Source organism: Pholcus phalangioides, unplaced genomic scaffold (assembly GCF_987345545.1).
Source record: "Pholcus phalangioides strain wild (caught in Gottingen) unplaced genomic scaffold, Ppha-v1.0 ptg000009l_1, whole genome shotgun sequence".
Taxonomy (NCBI): domain Eukaryota; kingdom Metazoa; phylum Arthropoda; class Arachnida; order Araneae; family Pholcidae; genus Pholcus; species Pholcus phalangioides.
The window spans coordinates 17,894,385-17,917,017 of record NW_028301602.1 but is presented as its reverse complement, the minus strand read 5'-3'; the positions used below and the strand labels follow the sequence as shown (position 1 = coordinate 17,917,017).

Here is a 22,633-nt window from a genome sequence, read left to right as displayed (position 1 = left end):
TCTTCACTATTTTCATTTAGAAAGGGTAACCACTTCAGAGAAAATTCTACACCCCTTTTTTCCTATAGAATAGGAAGTTGGGTCAAAATGACCCAAACTGCGGTTCTAGGTATAAGTGTTTATAACTCCGAAACATGTAATGTGAAGATAATAAAATTTTCGTGAATTAATATTCATATCATATCATGAAAAGTCACAAAATTTGTTTAACATCTGCTTATAAGTTTATGAGATAAATGAAAACGAAGTTTGATTTGGGTCAAATTGACCCACTCCGCGGTTCTAGTGTTAAATGACAACATTCATTCAAAAGCAATTTTTTTTTTTTAAATTAGAAAAATAAAATGAAAAAATACATGTTTGTTTAAGCTTCACAAGACAATTAAAAAAAAAAAATCAAGGAAATAAACGGTACACAAAATCAAAGTTTTAGTCACATGAATCTAATTACAGGTGAACAAACTTGTGAGACTCGCACATTGAAAAAAAGGGGGGAAACACATGTTACTTTTATGAATTACGCTTTCTGGGTAGCGAGGGGATTGCGAAGAACCAGGATGACGGAATCGCCCCTTAAAAACATCTTTGATATATATCTGTCCTTATTAACAGGTTTGACGTTCTTCTTGCCCTTTCCACGCCAGGGTGTCTCTGTCCACATCTCTTTGACATTTTCAAGCACCATGTTGCAATGCCTATATAATGCAGAATATTTTTCAAAGTAAATTTTCAACAAAAATCAAGAGTCAAAGGAGTTTTTGCATATGAAATTAAAAAAAAAATTTTGCGACAGTTTTGTCTTATTATTTCTTAGAAAAAATACTAGCTCGAATGTCTATTTCATTTGATGCCATTTAATTAATAAAAAATTTACAAGAAAAACTAAGACAAGCAAATCGTAGCTCAGTGAAATCTAAACTTTGCTGTTTCAATTAACACTAGATGACGGATAGCAGTCAGTTTGACCACAATAAGAAAAAAATCAACATAAATTATTATTTTTTACTGAAACTTCTCAAAACGGTATCTATTCAGTCTTTTCAACTTATTTTTGCAATAAACCCTCGTTTATGTACAAATTCATTGGAAGGTCGCACAAAACGGCTTGTTATCACCATACAAGACTAATTCCCTGTTTTGTTACTTTGGAAAGAGGTTTGATTATGATTTTTTTGAGCTCTTGTAATTGTGGCTTCATTTTCAGTTGGCAGTGTTTGAGGTGTAATACGCGAGAAATTTGCGAACCATGAATAGCTGACAAATCCTGAGAAATATAAAATACATATGTAAGACAGCTCTTTGATGCTGATCGCATTGCGTACTGAATGAGTTTCTTTTGTAGAAAACATCAACAACACTCATCAGTAGAGTAGTAAAATTTCACGATTTCGGGTAGAAATTTCCTTTTCTTGCGATTTCAATTTTATGTGCGCATGATACTCAAGACCTAGATTTTCTCTGCTTACCAACTATAGAATATTGTATTTTTTCGCTCAGTCAAAGCATTTGTGGTAAAATATTGGCTCCCTACATCATCCGGAAGAACTTCTACGCTGGGATATATGGTGGCACCCCTTCCTTTACAGTGTTAAGAAACTGAGAATTGTCTTGATCTCTGGGCTCGAGCCCTGTCCATGGTTAAAATCATGAAAAATGAAGATTCTTTTCATTGTGCAATAATGTGCCGAAGAATACAATGCAATAAAAGCGCAAAGATCCATAGAAAGGCTAAATGAATTGAATAACGTATAATGGCGGCTTCTTCAAAAGTGAACCTTTGAATAATACAAAATACGAACTGGAGAAAAACAAACACCTGTTCCCTCAATGTTAACGTTCACATAAGAAGTCACCACTACCTTCGTTCTATGTATAACTTCATTTTACTATTAAACTAAGAAAACTAGAACACTTTAGGAGTTCAAGAGTCATAACAAAAGAAAAGTCACGAAATTTCAACAACTTGCGATAAATGTTTGGAATGTAAATTGGCATACCTTGCCAATATATATATATAATAAAACCTAGATTATTCAGACTAATGATGGGGAAGGGATAACGCAGATAACCAAAAAACACGGTTGAACTGCCGGGAGTGAAAACAAATAATTTAAAGTGACAAAATATTGCACAAAAAAGTATTTATGCTATTTAAGTGCTTATAATGACTATATCAGAGATGCCACTGTACCCTAATTTACCTGGGTCCCAGGTTATTCGAAAATTCTGGGTCCTTCGTGAGTGAAAGTGGATCCCTCTCAAAAAACCCCAGGTCTTTGATCACCTGCTTATATCTCTTCGTTGAGACAGAGTAGTGGGCCATGTTCTGGGTAGGAGAAGGAGGTATCTGTGAATCAAATGATTCATTTCCAAAAGCATGTTTTATCCGAAGGTTCATTCACTTTCATTGTATCATCACATGAATTTAAAATTTCTGTTGATCCGCAAAATACCTCGTTAACTGACATTCTACTGTAATATCTAGGCTCGAAGAGGTATCTTCCACAATGCCCTGGTCCTCATTGCACCCAAAATTGTCCCCTCAAAAACACTTGTCCATTCCCAAAGCTGCATCCAGAGGTCGCGAATGAACTGCGTTCCAATATGCGCATCTCCTTGCCAGGTATGTGTGAGAGCATGTTGTGATGTCATCATGCTCGAGTTCGGTCCTCTCTTGAATGTTTCATGTGACTCGATTTGCACCTTCCCTAAGATGCACTTTTATATCACTGATTGATTGCACTTCATGGAATGAGCAAAACAGGGCCACAAAAACTATTTGAAAGGCAGGCAGGTCTTGTGTTGTAGGTGCCATGGCACATGATGGGCACAGAATTATTCAAAACTATGCGGAGAGATCATTATAAAAAAATGCTTGCCATGGGCAAGTTTTTTCCCCCTCCCCCCCATTTCTAGTTGCAGCCCCAAGATTCTGAAATTGAATCTTATCAAATCATGTTAACTCTGTCTGCAAATGTTTTGAAGAACGCTCCCATAATTATTATTTATTACTTGAGTATTACAATATGCTAAAAAGTATTAATATAAAATACCTGTCAAAAGCTTTAACTCTTCCAAGAAGCTTCTTATTATTTCGACAATTGATGAGAACTTGAGTGTTGTTCTTGACAGATTGAGTCAGCACAGACAATGGACCAGTGTTAAATTCTTCTTCTTCCCTTTTCGCAAGCTCTTCAGGAGTCATCTCGCTTTTGGGCTTCTGCAGTAGTCTAAATAAAATGGAATTTTTTTTTTTAAGTAACAGAAGTAAAAAGGGTTTGGAGCAATTTATTGTTATTTTAGAAGAAATAGCCAATTGCTTGAAAATCAATACATTGTATATTCACATATAATGAGGCTTGACAAAAAAATGATATTGGTGCTGATGGCAACACAAATTTTTCAGGATTTAATTCAGAGGGAAATGTCACTTGGCTCCTAAGAAAGGTGGCTGGCATCAAATTTTTTTATTTATCAAGCCTTGGTGTATAATTAGGCTGGTGAACACAAATGAAAAACACATCTCAAAAATGAATCAACATGTGAATAACGGCTGTTCATCAGAAGGATTGTTTGCATGCCTGGTTTTTTTTTTGGGGGGGGGGGGAGAGTTGGCAAAAAAATAATAATATTGGTCACATACATTGCTAAAATTTTGAGTGGAGCCGCAATACCGGGAGTATTCCTCAATTAACATTATAAATTGTGTTGCAATATGCAGTATGATACTGACATTAGGGCTTGACAAATGCCTGGTCACCACAGCAACTAGAAAATATTGACACCACATGTCTTCTATATGTAATTGCAAAAATGGAGTCTATAAATGACACAACATCCTAGACCAGATATGAGATTGGAAATACTAAAAACAACAGGGGACTCCCTTTTAAATAATAAAACAATCCCTCCTGATACATAAATAAATATTCTCTCGAATACAAACCTGGATAGAGCAAAAAAAATCTCTGGGTTCAGTCAAAAACTCTCTTTGGGTTGAATACAAGCATGATTGCGGCACTAAAACAATATCGGCTGGTATGCAAAAAAATGGAAATATGAATTGAGTGAATCCGAAAGAAATAGGCTACATCCTAAAGGAGATGTTCTAACAAGAAAACTGAATGTAACATACTACTTTACAGCTCACCAACTCCAGTCATATATCACCGCTGTGGTGGTCGAGTGGTCATAGTGATGGACTCGCATCGCGAGAATCCGGGTTCGAACCCCACCATCACCACAGTAGGGTGGTCGGCTGAAGTTGGTTTCCTGTGGTTCCCAACTTCGAGGCACAAATGTGAGCCAATTTCCCCATTAAAATGTCTCACCACAGAGAGCAACAGGCCTACAATGATAAATCATTCAATCATTACACTTCACTCATAGTTAGAAAAACTGGTGGCAGATGGCAGCACTACACATATCAAGCATTACACAGAAACAAACTTCACGCCAGGTTTCACTACACATACATTCTAACATGTACCAATTTGTTAGAGGTTCCGCAGAGGAATATGGACGAGGTGCATGTCTGGTTTAGTAGTAGTAGTCATATATCACCATACGACAATTTCTAACCAGAGGAGTTGGGTGGGAAATGAAGGCAAACAAAAAAACGAAGAAATAAAAAATATGTTCCAAAATGCTAACATTTAGCTAACATAGCTCATTTGATTCAAGCACAGTGCAACATCTATACAAAAGCTTTTACTGGCGACCCCTGGTGGCAATGTCATCTTCAGACAATATCCAATAGTGCGAAACGACAACCCAAAGTAAATAATAATAGCTGACAGAAAAAAGCCAATGGAAGAAAATGGCAGATCATCGCCAATCAGAAAGAAAAATGCCAACAGGCTATAAAAAAATGAAAGAAAATCGTCAAATGAAAAAAGGGATTATACCATAACTGTTCCATTTTCTTGTTTCGTGATAGTGTATTTTAACATAGGAAGGGAACATAAACAGGGGTGGGAAGTGACTAAGTCCATTTCGGAGCAGCAAATTCAGGATTTGGAGCAATTTTGGAGCAGCAAAATATGGGATTCGGAGCAGATATTTATAAATTGGAGCAGTGAAATTAGCAAGAATATTTTCATTAACCCTCAACCCTTTTCAAAATAAAACTGCACTGTCTTTTGTTATCAAATATCTTTTCGTCAGCTTGATTTTTGTTTTTGGTGTTTTAGGCTTTTGACACCTTGTTTGAAAGAGCGGCTATCATAAACTTTTTTGCACCCGTCTATTTAAGATGATTTTTGCTTACTGAGGGCACTATTTGCTGCCTGGAACAGCAGCACTTCAAATGAGCTAAAAAAATTTTATAAGTTTTTAATTTTTTTATACTTGGAAAGAAATTGTTGCAAAATGGGAGAGAATTTCGGAAGAATCAACTCGATGTTTGGCGATTCAGCACTCATTATTTGGCGATTTAACGCTCGTTATTCGGCAACATTGGCGATATTCGGCAAAGTTTCTAAACTAACGTTCGTAATTCGACGGACATGCACTTTTTACTTCCGGAATGAAATTTTTTTTCACGAAACATCGGGATTTAGCACAATGACAATCGACTACAGTAATTTCTGCTGCTTCCAGTGACGACTTTTTTTTTTAAACGGAAACACTCGAATTTGCACTTTAAAGCTGAAAGGCATTGCAAACCATCTTCAGTTCCACGATCACAGACAATATCGGGGTTCCGCGATGGAAAGCCCGATCAGGGGCTGATAGTTTAAGTATAGTGGAATAAAACACGTTCTTCTCGTAAAGAAACGTTTTGCGGCTAGCAGGAACAAAAATTTTTTGGCGTCCTTTCCGAAATTCCGGGCATACTGAAGCAAAATTCGCTATGGCGCAGAAAAGTGCAAAAATACGCTATTGGAGCAGGATGCCGCAAGATATTAGTTATGGCGCAGTGCGGCGCAATTTCCGTAGAGTTCCCACCCCTGCATAAAGTTGGAAAAAACATTGTTCAGGACCGTTTATCTTGAGAATATCATGCTCTGCTTCTGAGAAATTCAGCCTGTGTCTATCCCCCCACCTACAATTTTTCAAGCCCTGACTCTTACATAACATGAAAATTCAAGCATTCACCATCTTCACTTCATAACATGGGATACAGATGGCAGCACCCATTAGAACATGAAACAATCACAACTCTAAGCACATGACTCTAAGCTGCACTTATGCTCAAAACACGCATTATGTCATGTACCGATTCACTAGAAATTCTGCATAGGAATACATGCAAGGTGAATAGCAATTCAGTAGTAATATTTCTGAGTACCATTAGCACAGCTGTATTTAAGTTTAAGCATGAGCATGAACATACACAGTTGTACAGGGCAGTGAAAATAGACTTTTGCAGAAATTTAAAAAAAGTTTTTGCGATTGGATTGGGCAAGTAAAAGCCACTAACAATTTGACCGCACAGGGATGTAAAAGACCCTACATATGGCACTCATCGTGAGGATTATACAAGGTCAGGGCCGAAACTAGAGGGGCAACTGTCCCCAGAGACAAAATTTAAGGATGGTAGTTCTAGGTGGGAACAAAGAACACTGTTGCAAAATCATTAAATTTTAAAGTTGTGGAGGCGGCAAAATAATGCTTTCCCTGGGCAGCAAAAATTCTAGTTACATCCTTGTCAAACGGCCTGGATTTGAAATTTCCAAATGGTAGGCCAACCTTGGGTCACGGGGGAGTAGGGAACTCTGTGCCTTTTATCAGGCTTACCTGGGCTAATTCCCGATATACGGTATACCGTTTTGCCGCCAAAATTTTCACATGTGCCACACGATATGCCCCCACAATAATTCTTCCAGGTCCTAAAACATAGATGGCGCCACTGCGCCTGATTTTCTTGTCCAGCTTATTGTTACTATTTCATTTTGCTTATCCGTTTTACTCAAAGTTTACTCTGTTTACTTTGCTTTTTCTGTGCAGTTTTTTATGCTATTTCCTGGCCTTTTTCGGTGTTATAGTTGATTGTATAGATCAGTGTTTTCCAAAGTGGGTGATGGAATGGTCCAAGGGGGCAACAGAACCTACTGATTTAACGTAGGATCATATGGGTTCACTTGATTTGGAGGGCGATGAGAGGAAAAAATTTCTGATGAAGGGGGCGATGGAACAAAAAGTTTGGGAGACTATGGTGTAGATGAATCTGTAATTTTTGTAATTTAACTAAATATCTGCATCGGCTACAGTGTTTGTGGTGGTCCGAAATCAAGATATTTTCGGGTCTGGGGGGGGGGCAGTCCTCCTATCAACGCGAGGAGTGAAGTGATGTACAAACGTGGGTGGCAAAGCTGTTTGTGTGTCCCAGTCACGTATCATGTGAAGTATGGCCTATAAGAACTTATTGATTTTCATTGATCAAAAGACTAATATAATATATATATATTTTTTTTTTATTTCCACATGGTTTTTAGTAATTTTTGGTATTGGGGCAGTAGCCCTAGCGCCAAAGCAGGCTTCGCGATAAAAAAAGTCACCAAATCGCAGTACACCGTATATAGGGGTGTAATTTATCCTTCCCTGTGCCAAATATATTTTCCCGTTACTTCTTGAGTTTTCTATGCTGGCGATTTTTTTTTTCAGCGACCATAGCGTCTGTTTGGTCTTGGCAACTTTTGTCAGGGCTGTCTGACGCGTTTGGCGTAGAAAAAAATGGACAATGTCTGGACTAAACAGCACCTGTTCCCAATACCATGTTATAATAAGATGTATTGCATTGAAAAATTTTGAATAACAACATAACTGAGATAGATGGCTTTTTTTTTCCCTCAGTCCGAGATATCACGGAAACAGTTATTTTTCCAGATATTATGCTGAGGTGAACTCGGAAAGAAAAGTCATCACGTCTCCACCGGGACACGAACCCAGGCCCTCTTGCACACCGGGCACAAGCATGCTACCATCTACACCACTGGAGACATGACCCAGGCCCTCTTGCACACTGGGCACAAGCATGCTACCATCTACACCACTGGAGACATGACCCTGCCTTCCTTATTTCACGCCAGGTGGCGTGACGCGCTGAAGTAGAGATATTAATAGCCTCCTCCAATGGAATTAGGACTTTATGAAACGAAGGGAATTTAGTTATGGGGAATTTTATACGAATACCACAGCCATTAAAATCGTTCAATATCATTCGAAATACTTCAAAACTCGAACGTGGAGAACATTATAGTATCATAACAGCGTAAAAAATGGCACAAAGTAAACAAATGCGAAAATATTCGGAAAGCAAATTTCTCAATCTTCACGAGGGCAAATGAATTTAAATTTGAATTTTTATCATAGACATCATAAAACTCTACTTACGACGACATGTTGGACGAAACTTTCTTATAAAAACGTCTTCAAAAAGGATAAATAAAGATACAGAAATTTCCCGGCGTAGTGACAATGTGATGATGAAAAAGTCTCTTACTTATTATACAGTCTTTGAACCAGTCGGGTCTTTCTCCAGCTTTTTTAAAATAATGTTTTCCTAGTTTGATTGTTTTTTTTTTAATCTCAAATTAAATTTTCTGAATATAAAATCAGATGATTTTCAAATGAAAACGAATAACAAAATTAAAAAGTCTAAGTTGGTTGTAACTTTTTTTTTCGATTTTTATTTCATGGCGACGAAATGTTTTAAGGATCTCTGCACCCACGTCCTCGTGTTTTGAACTGAGCATGTGCTGAACGTTTGTTTACATCGGAAGTTCGCCATCTATGGACGTTAATTTTATGATTGGGAGTATCAGACTGAAGCGACATTAATTGAAGCTTGAATTGTTGTACAAGTAAAGTTTTTTTTTTTATCATCTATTTTAGTGTACCACTTTTTTTTTATTGCTTATAAATTAGACTAAATAGTGAAAAGTAAAACATCTGGCTTTGATATCAATCCTTATTTTCGTTAATGTATTAGATAATCATTGATAAAATTGTTGTATGTACTTGAAAATGATGGATAAGATTCTGTAGCTGGGTTGCGCCAAATTTGGCGATTTCAAATTTCGCCAAGGTTTTTTTTCCTTGGCGACATAGAATTCTTTTGCTCTGTAAACATATTACATATTAGAAATTCGGCAATTCCTTTTTGGCAAGCTAGAACATTGAGAGGAGAAATTCTGGAACCATTGAACAAGGTATTGGCTACATTACATTTGGCTTTTGTTTTCCCATTCCGCCCAACCCAACACCAATTGCTGGTGCAATTGACGGACAGAGCTTCAGCCTATGCTCACTAAATTTCAATGATGACAAACATGATAATAAGATCTAAGACACTCGTGATAACGTTGGCGCTGGTAACAATAAGAAATGAAAATGGCAGTGGCAAAATAGGAAATTATAGCACGTTGATTTGAAAAACATTATTGTTGTTAATTAAAAATTTTGAAAAAGCCAACATGCTAAGGTAATCAGAGACAAAAATAATCACCTAATTTGGTGGCAACCCCGTTTGTGGAATCTAAGCCAAAATGTATGATGAAGTGTTTTAATGCAGCTAAAACAAGTATTGTTGCACCCCTCCCTGGATTTATAACATTTGTGACACCTCTCCAACCTCTGATGTCGCTCACCATATTTGAATAAAGCATGAGATTTGTACCTAACATGGTGTTTAGTTCAAACCCCTCCCCCCCCCCACACACACACTTTAAATTTGAATGAGGCTACCATAAAAATAGGGATATTAGATGCTTTTTGATGAATGTTTGTATGTTGCTTCATTGCTTAACGCTTATTTGATAATTCATGTTGAATAAAAAACTTACGCAGGTTAAGAAAATGTGGTTGAAGACAGTAGCGTCCATCATTTTGTTCTTTGTGTTGATATCATCATTGATCCAGCAAGTATCTGTCGAGAAGGAAAAAGTGAAGAAACTGCAAATTGGTATCAAGAAGCGTGTTGAGAATTGCACGGTGAAAAGCAAGAAAGGAGATGTACTGCACATGCATTATAAGGTATGTTATCAAAGGCACTTGAACTTATATGACATGAATGTCGCTCTCAGAGATGAGTTTTTTCCTTCCTTAAAAAATTAACATCTGAAATAATAAATATCTTCACAACATCCAGTCTTCTGTATATCTTGTACTTGAACTTATGTTTTCAGCTTTAAATGTGTGCATGGAAAAGTCCTTTTTACCTCATATAACTTGCAAATAGAAAGAGATTACATTATAACTTTGTTATGAAGTGTTTTGCAAGACCAGCAGAGAATTAGTTTTACTCTATTAATGAGCAATGCATCCCGTTGAAAAATTTTGCACACTTCGATCATATCTCCCCGACCCTTCATCCAATGTAAACATATTCAAAAAATGACATGCATAGCTCTTCTCTGCACCTCTTCAATCAAGTCTTAACTCCATAGGTTTAGTCTCCAAAACCTTACAGCATACTCCAGTCCAGGACGAACTAAGCCTCGGAAAAGCAGAGTGACTTTAGGAGAATGCGAAGAGACCTTTTTGAAAATGAAACCGAGCATTCTATTTGCTTTTTTAACCACCACTGAACAATGTTTAGACAACCTAAGCTGCTCATCAATGAGAATTCCCAAATCGGTGACCCTAGTTGCATCCAAGCTGGTGAGGCGATTCACCTCGTAAAAGAACCGTGGGTTGTTCAAACCGAAATGAGCGACCATGCACTTGTCAACACTAAATGTTATGCTCCATTCATTTGCTCATGCTCCAATCCTGTTTAAGTTGGTCTGGAGCAACTCCCCATTACATTCACGTCATCTATTTGCTAGCAATCCCATCTATACCCTGATTGAGTTTTTGATAAAAAGTGACAAAAAGTATGGTGCCAAGGACACTTCCTTTGAGGAACTCCATTCGTGATGCCTGTAATTTGTGTATATGCGCCCCCCTCCCCGCCATTGACGCTGCTTCCAGTAACTCTGTCCATGCATTGATGACATATTTAAGGCCTGTTTACACGTGTCAAGTGATTTAGTTAGGTCGTCAAATATCTGTCCCAATGGAAGTAATCAAGTATTAAATGCTCATTGGATAATACAATTCTGTGTCCACTGGCCCATATGTGCATAATGTCTATTAAACCAAAAACGTAAACCTGATCCTATCCTACTTGTCTACTTGATTAAATGGTATATAAATAACCTGCATACATTTGGAAAGTGCTTCAAGACCCAACTATTAAAGCACTGGATGCTTGTAAATGACCCTTCCGTGTTTTGAAATTGTAATTAAATTTGATTTTCACGATGAGCAGAAATTTCATAACATTTCGTCTTGATGAGAAATATTTCATGCAAGATGAGTAATACATACAGGGTGGACACTCTTGACCGCCCAATAATTACACACCTGATTCCTTATGAAAAACTAATACAGAAAAGAGTTTTTTTGTTTTAGGATTAGATGAGTATTTAAGGAGCACGAATGTTTTGAATTTTTGTAACGGTCAGTTATGTGCCAATCACTCAATGAAGGTAAATGTTTATCTCTGCAAGTATACCTCTACTTTGCTGATGTTTGATGACGAAACCTCTTTGACCACACTTGGGGGGGGGGGGCAATATTTTTTTTCGCCCCATGAAGCAAAAGTCAGACCCTGATCCCGTCATATTTTCTCTGGTACAAAAATGCACTCAGAAGTTCCAGTTTTTACCTGGTCACATCCTCTTGGTGTTGAAACATTTTTTTTTAGTCTTCCAAATATTTCTCCAGTAGAGCATTTGTAGTTGGCTATGTTGTTTAAACGAAGGGAGAAGTCAGTAATTAAAAATATTATTTATAGATTAATATTGATTATCTCAGTGATACTAACTAATTGCATTCTATTTGTTTTAGGGTACATTGGAAGATAATACAGAATTTGATAGTAGCTACAAGAGAGGTGATCCATTAACTTTCACTCTCGGATCTGGTCAAGTTATTCGGGGATGGGACCAAGGCCTTCTTGGGTGAGTAGCATCACACTCACCCTTCTTTCATTTACCACTGAAAAATCTTAAATAGTTTGCTCTGGACAAATTTTGTGTATATGTATGAGTGATTTTTATAAAATCTATCCAATGATGAACGTTAAAAAAATGCACATTTGGCATGCTTGATTAAGAAGTTTGGTTTGACCAGCAACTTGCCGTAAGAGGTCGTATCTGTAGAGGCATTCTGAATAAGTCATCCATTGCGAGATAAGTCAGTGAGATTTAGTGTAAGGGCTAGGTGACAAATCTTTCACAGCAAATCGGGGTTAGTTTGAGAAATCTAAGAAGCGGGCATGACATTAATAGTTGGATATGTATGGAGAAAAGACATCTTCTCTCAGATCAAATAAATCTACTTTTAATTGATATAATTTTCTAAGTTTCACAATTGAATATATATATATATATATATTTGATTGAGTGATTTATTGTTTTACTTAATCTTGATTGATTCATTCTCGATGTAAGAATGTAAGCTATTTATTTCTTCATTAGAATGTGCGAAGGCGAAAGAAGGAAGCTTGTTATACCTCCCGATTTGGGCTATGGTTCATCTGGTGCTCCACCAACCATTCCAGGTGAAATATATGAAAATACTGGCTTTTAACAGAATTGATCATGTTGGACATTTTTTGCATAAATTCTAATTTTCTTCTGTGATGATAGAGCCAAATTCTGATTTACATTTATTTTGCAGAATTCTGTGTAAAATCACAGTTTTACATGTGTAAGGCCCGAAAATAGAAGAGTTTTCAACCAAAAAATTTATGGTGCCAATTGGGTTTGGGGACAACATCAGGGGGCGTTATAACAGGGTTCGACTATACTTTTCAATTAGCTTCAGAATGTGTTAATTAAAGTTAATTTTTTCTAAAATAGTGTGTTTTTTGGAATATATTAAAGTACCATAATTTCCTGCGTATATTTGGCGCGGATTATGTGTTATAAAACCATATCTGAATTTTTTAGGGTGAATTATAAACTGCTATGCACACTATCTGCAGCTTTTTGTTCCGAAAGGTTGGAACGGAAATAAGTATTTTAAAATTAATTCACAAAAAAAAACATATTTTTTTAAAGGTAATATTTAGATTAGAATGAGTAAAAGGGTCAAAATTTTCTCTAAAAGCATTACTAAAATCCTTCTATTCCTTAAGATTTTAAGAAATCGAGAAACTTCACAAAAAACAAGAAATTTCACAAATTAGGATGTGGATTAATTGGAAATTAATATGTGCAGATTACGGGATGACATTTTTTCTCAAAGGAAGATAATGCTCATGTGTAAATTATTCACTGCTGCCACATTTCATATTGAACACGATGATTTTTCCTGCCTGTAACTGTTTCCCATCATTGAGAACATTATTTATGGCTGTAGAAGATATTTTCAGTGGATAGCAGTAACCAGGGTTGGCAGGTTTTTGACTTTAAAATTTTCACGTTAAAAACCCTCAAATATTACTTTCCAATATAAAAATTCCCATTGAAAATACATCAATTGCATATAATGTTTAAGTGACTGTTATACAAAGAATAAATCTATATATATAAAATTGATTTTCTGTGTGTGTGTTCTCTATACAAATCTACAATTTTAGATCGATCGTCGCCAAATTTTGCATATATACCAAATGGGACCTGACTTGAACGATAGGCTACTTTAAAATTTCGTCAGACCAGGGCGAATGCCCCAAATGGGCAAAAAACTGTCCGGCAACAATGGTTTTTGGGCCTCAACAATCACTTTCCGAACGTTTACTTTGGTTACCGTGGTTCCCTAGCAATGCGTTTCAGACGTGTATATGCCTTTACAACGGTTTGTCACTTCTTTAATCCTGTTAGTATATGTATGATAGAGTATGCCTTTATAATGGTTTGCCACATTTTCAATACTCCCATTCAATACTACTATAATGAGGTTTTTTGAATGACGTCATAATCATCATCAGCATCGCTTGGAGGGTCAGGAAAAGGGTGATCCTCATAGAAATCAGTGTTAAAATATCCGATTTTGCTGTAGAAATACGGAGATTTAATGAGGTTTTCTGCTGCATCTGTAATTTCAAAAATTGTGTTGAATTCTTGATTTTTTTTTAAATATATTGAGTTCGCTTAGAGATACGAAGCCAGAAAATTGAATATGAAGCCATTAGCCGGACCTACTTTCGAGTTGGATATTCATGCAATAACACATTGATTTCAACTTTACATTTATATGTTCTCAAGAATGAAAATTAATGTCTCTGCATTGTCTTTTAGCATTCAACTGCATAAATTCATATAATTTAGGTTGTTTTAAAATTAATTATGGGCTCCCTGGCCAGTTGGTTTTTCTGAGGTCCTACCAGGTAAATTCTAGAAAATTTCAACCAAATGTAGTTTTTGTGAGGCACCTCTTCTCTTGAGGCCCACGGGCCGTGCCCGGATGGGCCCATGCATTAAGACGGCACTGCCATAAATCGCATCGCGCGCGAAGAAATTCCACAGCTTTAGCTAAGCATTTTTGGAAGCAGATGGATAACCTGAAGTTGGGGGGGGGGGGATCGAAATACCCAGCGCCCCTTGAAAAAGGAAGAAAAATATTTCCATTTCTACGTTTCTTTAAATCTAGATTTCTTCATTTCATGAGTCACGCATGAAGTCGCCATATTGGTTAACTTAGACACGATTTGTATGCCCTTCAATAAAACAGGGCGATATCACGTGATCCAAAAAGCCCCATTGAAGAAAACCCGGGCAACGCCGGGTATTATAGCTAGTACTTAATATGATTGTAAAATAATTTTCTACTCTCTACAGAATTATTTTTGACAATACAAAATATATACAATATGCATAAAGCAGAGCATAAACGCTGAAGGTAAAACTGGAATGATTTGATATTCTTCAATTGAAGATCATTCTTGACCTTCCAAAATTTCTTTGACTGTTTTTGTATGTGTATAGATATATAACATCTGCAGCACTCTTTTTATAACAGATAGGTGTTCAAAAAAAGTTCTTTTACACCATATATGTAATATTGATTTCTGTTATTATTAAATTATTTAGATAATCACTGATACTTTTAAAACAATACCCTCATTGTGCATAACATTAGAATTTGTATATGATGTGTAAGAAACTTCTATAACTTATTCTTAGTGCAAAAGTAAGAATGACTAAGTGTGACTAGTAATATGATATACAGTAGACTCTCGGACACATGGATAACTCAACATCTATTATTCCCTTGGTTGGCACAATACTAATTTTAATGTAGGAAAACCTCTCTAACTCGACACATGTTTGGCTTAACTCCGCTTAAGTCGACTGCGATTTTTGTCTCTTCACCACGACTGGTTTTTACAATTGGCCTTCTATTATCAGTTATAAGAATTTTTTGACATTGTTCATGGGTACTTTGAGAATTCTTTGTTCCTTTATTCTCTATGATGGGTCCCTTTTTTGCATTGGGGGGCAGAGGGGGGTCGTGTATGTGAAGAATGAATGTTTGAAATCTGTTGGCTGGCTTATCATTTTAGTGGAGTTTCCAAAAAAGGTCTTTCATTCTTTTCATGGTCAAAAACACGTGTGGATATTGTCAGCATCCAATAGGGATGAAAATCTTATCTATTGGGAGTTTTGATATCGTTAGCTGTAAAGAATGTTTTCGGTGGAACTCAGTTTCACGATTTCTTCGAAAAAGAGTAAAAGAAAAAGAGCCAAAGCCTAGTAAGATGCTGAATATGTCATTTGGTTGTCTCTTGAACCCGCTAAAGAATATGGAGTTGCACGGAACACTATTTCAACATTTGCCAAAAATAAGGAAAAATTTTTGTCAGCATTTGAATCTTATGAAGCAAGCAGAAAATGCATAAGAAAATTAGACTTCAGTGACGTAGAAGCAACTCTTTTTGTGGTTCAAATCCACTCGATCTCACTCAATCCCATTATCCAGACCAATAATTCAAGAGAAAGCAAAGGATTTCGCAAAAAATCTCATTCAAGGTATTTTACTGCGAGCAGTGGATGGTTGACCCGATTCAAAGAGCGCCATGGCATTGTTTTTAGGAAAGTTTGGGGAAAGAGCATATCTGCATCTCAAGAAAATGTTGAAAATTGGAAGAATGATATTCTGAAACAAAAAATGATAGAAGGGTATAAAGATGCAGATGTATTTAATTGTGATGAGACAGATTTATTTTTTCGCCTTTTGCCTAACCAAACGCTTGCCTTCAAAGGCGAAAAATGTGAAGGAGGTAAAAAACACAAAGATCGTTTGACAGTTCTTTTGGCTGCAAACTAGAAAAATTGAAACCGTTAGTTTTTTTATCGGAAAATCAAAAACCCGCAGTTCAGATGAAGAAGTATCTACACCATCTCGCCATGATGCATTGAAAGCTGTGATATGTCGATTCCTACGCACTCAGGAAAAAGCCTAACAATCGCGGGATAAACTGAACAGTGTAGAATTTTTGTTTTCTCTGCGGAAAGAAAAACAAATATACTTGATTATTTTTCATGAGGTAAATTTATTTATACACTGCTCAAAACAATTAGGGGAGCACATGGTTTTAACAAAATTATGCAAAGATGTATACCGATAAGTAACATAAAATGAATCGTCCATAATTTAAAGCCTAGCAGGAAACGGAAGAAGAAAACTTCATATGCAAATCAAGGTTCATGACGTCAAAAACCAGAAACAGGAGATAAGGGCAGAAATCGGGATGTTGCAGAAACGTCTGTTTTACTGCCGTAACTGTGAAATTCGATTGCGCAGTATTGTTTTTTGAGACAAGGTGACTTGAGGATGTCTCAACAACGTGATTTACCGGAATCCATGACATGGCATGTTATAGGCAGACTGGAATCCGGGCAAACACAACGTAGTGTCGCGGATGCTGTTGGAGTCGCCAGAAGTGTTGTTGCAAGGCTGTGGAATCGATTCCAAGAAACAGGAAATGTTAGACGTCGACCAGGGCAAGGTCGGCCACGTGCCACTACAGCAACTGATGACCGGTATATACGGTTAACAGCCCGTCGAAACAGAACAGAGAATGCTACGCAGCTGCAAAGGCGGTTGCTCTTGGCAACAATACGGAGGGTGTCCAGCCAAACAGTACGTAATCGGCTTCATGAGGGAGGGCTCTATGCACGTCGGCCAATGGTCTGCATTCCGTTGACCCCACGCCACCGTGCGGCCCGAAGAAGGTGGGCTGCTGAACATCGAGATTGGGAGCAACATGATTGGAGCCAAGTGCTGTTTACAGACGAGTCCCGATTCAGTCTGGAGTGTGACACCCGACGTGTTCTGGTATGGAGGGACAGGGGCACTCGAAATAACCCTGCATTCGTTCGTGAAAGGTCACAATACAGACGAGCTGGTTGGAATCGGCATAGGCGGACGTACGGACCTGCATATCATTCGGAATGGCACTTTGACGGCCCGAAGGTATGCAGACGAGATACTGCGACCTCATGTCATCCCTTACGCTGGAGCCATTGGAGATTCTTTTGTTTTCCAGGATGATAATGCCCGACCGCATAGAGCTCGTCTGGTGGAGAACATGCTTGAAGCTGAAACAATACAGCGTATGGAATGGTCAGCATGCTCTACTGACCTGAATCCAATCGAGCATGTTTGGGACATGCTCGGATGACGCATTGCTGCGTGACTAAGGTCGCCTGTTACTGTCTGAGACTTGCAGATCGCACTTCTTGAGGAGTGGAACAGTATTCCCCAAAGTCTGATCGATAACCTCATCGCATCCATGGCAAACAGGTGTGCAGCAGTCTTAGCTGTTCGAGGAGACCACACGCCCTATTAAAACTCATGCATGCATCATGTCTAAACAGTACTTTTTTTCATCGTTTACATGTAACCAAATCGTTGCCCTAAATCATCTTTTCATGTTTTCTCCATATTTTCAAAGAATTAAAGCTTAATTCCAAATTTTTTTACGTCTTTTTTCTGTATTGCGCATTGATACGCGTGTACTATCCATTGTATGCCAATACGTGGCTGTCTCGTACGGTTTTCTTCACTTTTTTGCTTGCTCCCCCTAATTGTTTTGAGCAGTGTATGTTTCGATTCTATTATGAAACAACTCCAAATTAAAATTAATGAGAGAATTCGCATTTCATTTAATCGAATTGTTTGAATTCGTATAATTATGGAGACAAAAACGATCGGACAAAAATTTAGAGCGAAACCCAGCTAACTCGACATCCGCTTAAGTCGGTATGTTTGTCGATACTTTTAGGGTGTCGAGTTACCGAGAGTCTATTGTATTTAGTAGCATTTATATTACTATGGTTTTCTAATTGAAGCTGTATCTAAACGTGCAGAGCAATGCTTTGGGTATCGAGTCCTGCCATCTCTGCTTTGATTAAAAATACTCTTTAAAAACTCTGGACTTATACAGCCTAACAGGGCCGGGGCAACTGGGGCTTCGAGCTGAATGGGGCCTTACAAAAAGTGTACACTTATTTTGCATAAACTTCCTCTTTAAGGGGGATCCCAAAGAAAATGTCTGCCCCAGGGCCTCTGAAAAGGTGGCCCTATGGCCCTGCAACCTAAGCGAAGAAATTTTTAAGTGAAAATAAATGAGTTTAATTAGTGTATTTAAACAGATGCTGTGTGTGTGTGTGTGTGCAAGAATTTTCAATATAGAATATAATTTTGGGCAGGTCAGAAAATTTAAAATATGAAACACTTTAATCTACATAAAAGTAAGTTTCTTGTTACACATCTTACAAGTTTAAAAAAAAACGATTTGGCAACATTGGCAATAAGTTTTTGACTGTTTTAATACAGAGTTGGTTTCTGAGATCAAAAACCTAACTCTAATCTACACTTGATATTTTGAATAAACAGCTCTATTTTGCTCAGTAAATTGAACACAGGTAATCAGTATGAAATTAGAATGAACCATAAAATTATATATTATCTTTTTTTGGTTTGTTTGTTGAAAAATTTAAAATTGCAAGTTACAATTAATATATTTTTGATTATTGTATTAAATTAGTTCTTAAAAATAAAACATTTTAATATGCAAAAAAAGCGTGTTTCTTATCATCTGATGTACCTATTATGCTCAAAACATTATCCAAAAGCATTCATTTGGGTTTTTGATGGTTAATCTAGTTTTTGATGCTCGTCATGTCAAAAACCCAACCCTCGTAGTAATCACAAATGAAATTTTTAAAAATATTTTCTCTTCTAGGAGATGCTACTCTCACATTCGAAGTTGAACTTGTGAAAATCGAGAGGAAATCTGAGCTGTAACAAGTGCTCCTTTGCTATTGAAAATGCCAGTCACTAAATGTCATACTTAAAGAAAAAACTATTGGGTTATATGTAGTGGTATGTAATAGAGTGACTTGTCTTTAGCTTGTTGTTCAGTGACCAGATGTTATTCTGTGAAATGAAACTGAACTTGAGAAAAAAATTAATGTTGAAATACTGTTTTTGTACAAAAAAAATATTTTGTCAAAATGTAGCCATGTATGCCATGGAGTTTATGCCACCAAGAAGTTTATAAATGCAAATACAAGCTGTATCATACAGATATTTGAATATGAATATTTCTGTATCGAATCAGTTTTTTTTATGTGCGCAACTTTATACATCTTTAAAATAATTACACACGTCTATATTGATTTTGACGAGTTTCTTTCTTTCTCTGTGTTTGTGTAAGAAGTGTTTCTTAGATATTTAAATATTTCCTGTATTCAACTGTTTGATATTTGAGTATTCAAATTATCAATGTTATGATTTTGCACATTTACTATATTCAAAAGCTTTACAACAGTGATCAATTCCCTAATATTACATTAGTTGTTCAGATTTTTTGTTTTTGCATTGCACATTCAAAGCAGAGTAGTTAGTGTGCATTACATGCTCTAGCTCGACTTATCTGAGTTCAAATCTCTGTAAAGGCTAAATGAATTTGTTAAATCAGTCTGAATTCATATTCAAATCTATGTGTGTTATTTTTATTCTAGATTATAAAAGATGTTTCATTTATAGCAAAATGAGAAGAGTTGACATCTTTACAAATTTTTTAGACACTATTAAAATTTTGATCTAATTATGTATTAATAAATGCTGCCAATCATACGCATTTATTGTTGTGGTTGTTTAAAAACAATTTCATGACACCAAAGCTCAAGAAAAAAAATCCAAATAATTATGTGCATATTTGAAGATCAGAAATGGTAATCACAGTAAGTGCCAAATCACAAATTTTGCGGGAGAGCAAAAAATAAGTTTCAGGTACCATAGACCAACTTGTTAAGTGACTTCTAGACATCTGCTAACGTGTTTTTCAACTATTTGGAATGAGTTGGACACTCGCATTGTTTCCCTGGTTAACAACCTTGTCATTTATTATGGTTTGACTCAATTCTTTTTTTGTGCACTTACTGTGTTTACCATTTCTTGTATTCATTTGTCTCCTCAATTCAAATTGAGAAGAAAATCCTCTTTTTAATGTATTATCTATTATTTGGTGCATACAGTCAAACTTAGTTCAAGATTTTCGTCCTTTTCCTCAAAAGGTTTAATCATTTTATTCTTTGTTTGCTAAACAATTTCTGCATACACAAATTGAACTCAAATTGAAATTCATGTAGGAGCCAGGTGTGCCAGTCAGCTGCTATGTCATTCTTTTTTTTAAATTAGGATCACTATATATTCCTCTGAAGTGATTTCAGTTTTTCTGAGACTATGCATGGTCTTACAAAATGATTTGCGATCATCTGTTGTGAAACATGTTTCATACTTTTGCCAATCATTTGAGAGACGTGGTTTTTATTTTTTTAGTTGGTGACAATGAAAATGTTTGATATTATAGGTTGTTAATAGTTATTATTGGTATTATATGTTTATCAATTGAAGGGAGGTAGATGAAAAATATGCTGTATGAATGCACTTCACGTTGAATAGTATTAAGATAGGTGGTATAGTGTAACCACGGAAAGATGGTCTCTGACCTTTCTTCATTATGAAAAGAGAGGGTTCTCTCTTCAGTAGGGAGTAGTAGTAACCCTGGAGGATGTTTATTTTATTCCCCCTCCCATTTCTCCCTACTGAAGAGTGAACCCTCTCTTTCAGTCATGATGGCTATACATGGTCAGAGACATCTTCCTGTGGTCACACTATAACAATTTATCAATAAACAGTGAAACACTCAAATTTTGAGAAAACAAATTCTGCAAATGTTACATTTGAATACTGAGGTTAATCCTGCTTCCAAGTACCCCAAAATTTGAATTAATCAAGTTCGACTGTATATATATATATATATATTGATGGTATTCCACATGAAGTCATTCCTGGTGAATTTATAATACATGTTTTTTTAAAGAAAGTTTACCCGTTGAAGAAGAAATAAAACAGATTTGTGCAATTTTTGTTTGTTCTGAATTGAATCTTACTGTTTGTATTAGATGATAGAATTTTAGACATGTGGAGGAGGAGTCTTCAAAATTTTTTGGGTTGTGGGCACTTTTTGACTCCATCATCATCAGAAGAGCACCCATATTGTGACTCACATATACTCAAATTCAAATCGGCATAATTCTTATGCATAGGTTGTTCGATTGCAGGTATTGGTTGCTAATATCTTGAAAATATGGAATCAGCATAAAAAATAAGAGTAATTTTCTGTGCTTCAATGGGCTTTGTGATGCTTGTTAAAAACAGATTGAACATCTCAGCTTTTAGAACTTTTGCGTAATTTTGCATTTCGTCACCTTATAATGAAAACCCTGTTCATAAAAAATTTGCAACTTTACAGGAAAAGAAAAAAAGGAGGAACGTACCATTGAATAACACATAAAAGGGGTTTATTTGTTTTCTTTATAAGGAGCAGGTCGTTGCCGATTTTTTTTCCCGAAAGGCTGTAATAGGTGAGATGTACTCAACCTAAAACTGTCAAAAAGTCATTTTCAAAAAAAATTAATGTCCTAGGTTATCATTATAAGGTGACGATATATTGTCTTCAGTTCAGCGCCTGTTTCTCACATGGGCAAGCAGGGCTCCAAAATCGGCGGCATTTTGTATTTTAGATACATCCCACATGCTTCCCCCGTCCTGCGTGTACCTTTGCTTCAAAGATTACATATAAGGGGTCCAGGAAATTCGTATTTGTCCTGTGCCAAAACTTAAGAGCAGGCCCTGCTTCAGTTTAAAAAAATTGCAAGTGATGTAATTATGATGAATTTTGAATCACTTTTATGACCAGTAAGTTTACTGTAGAGGGTGTTTGAACATATTGGAAAGGATTTTGACAGCACAAATGAAATGTAAAATTAATAAATTCTTTTCTGTCTGTATTATCTGCCTCTTTTCACTATCATATTACATCTGCATTTCTAAGATAGTAAGGCTTTTTGGAAAATCATGAGTGAAATTTTTCACTTACGCTGTAATAACATGTTGCCAGATTTTTTTTCCCGGTTAACTTCTATAGGTTTTCTTGAAAAATTCAAATTAAAGTTGTGTTTCCAATATGTACAAACACTTGCTGTATAGATTGCAAAAATTATTTTATACTTTATCACTTTAAAATTCACTGTTGGCGATTAATGTAATTTCTCTTGAATGATTTTGATTTTTCTGTGGGAAATAAAATTAGCCTCTATACAATAAACAGTCAGGATTT

The 22,633-nt window shown here is 36.3% G+C and overlaps 2 protein-coding genes across 2 annotated transcripts; one reads left to right on the top strand and one right to left on the bottom strand.

Annotated features, from left to right (window-relative positions):
* Nucleotides 1-405: 405 nt before the first annotated feature.
* On the bottom strand, nt 406-8,468 carry SmD2 (small ribonucleoprotein particle protein SmD2). The gene is made up of 3 exons (XM_089235684.1): nt 8,338-8,468; nt 3,054-3,230; nt 406-695 (listed from the first exon to the last, which is right to left on the bottom strand). The coding sequence occupies exons 1-3, from the start codon at nt 8,343-8,345 to the stop codon at nt 518-520; spliced, it is 363 nt and encodes a 120-aa protein (XP_089091810.1). The 5' UTR covers nt 8,346-8,468; the 3' UTR covers nt 406-517.
* A 231-nt stretch (nt 8,469-8,699) lies between these two features.
* LOC149082165 (peptidyl-prolyl cis-trans isomerase FKBP2-like) lies at nt 8,700-21,376 on the top strand. Its single transcript, XM_089235682.1, has 5 exons — nt 8,700-8,807; nt 9,793-9,978; nt 11,839-11,951; nt 12,471-12,553; nt 19,190-21,376. The coding sequence occupies exons 2-5, from the start codon at nt 9,802-9,804 to the stop codon at nt 19,249-19,251; spliced, it is 435 nt and encodes a 144-aa protein (XP_089091808.1). The 5' UTR covers nt 8,700-8,807; nt 9,793-9,801; the 3' UTR covers nt 19,252-21,376.
* The last annotated feature ends 1,257 nt before the right edge of the window (nt 21,377-22,633 follow it).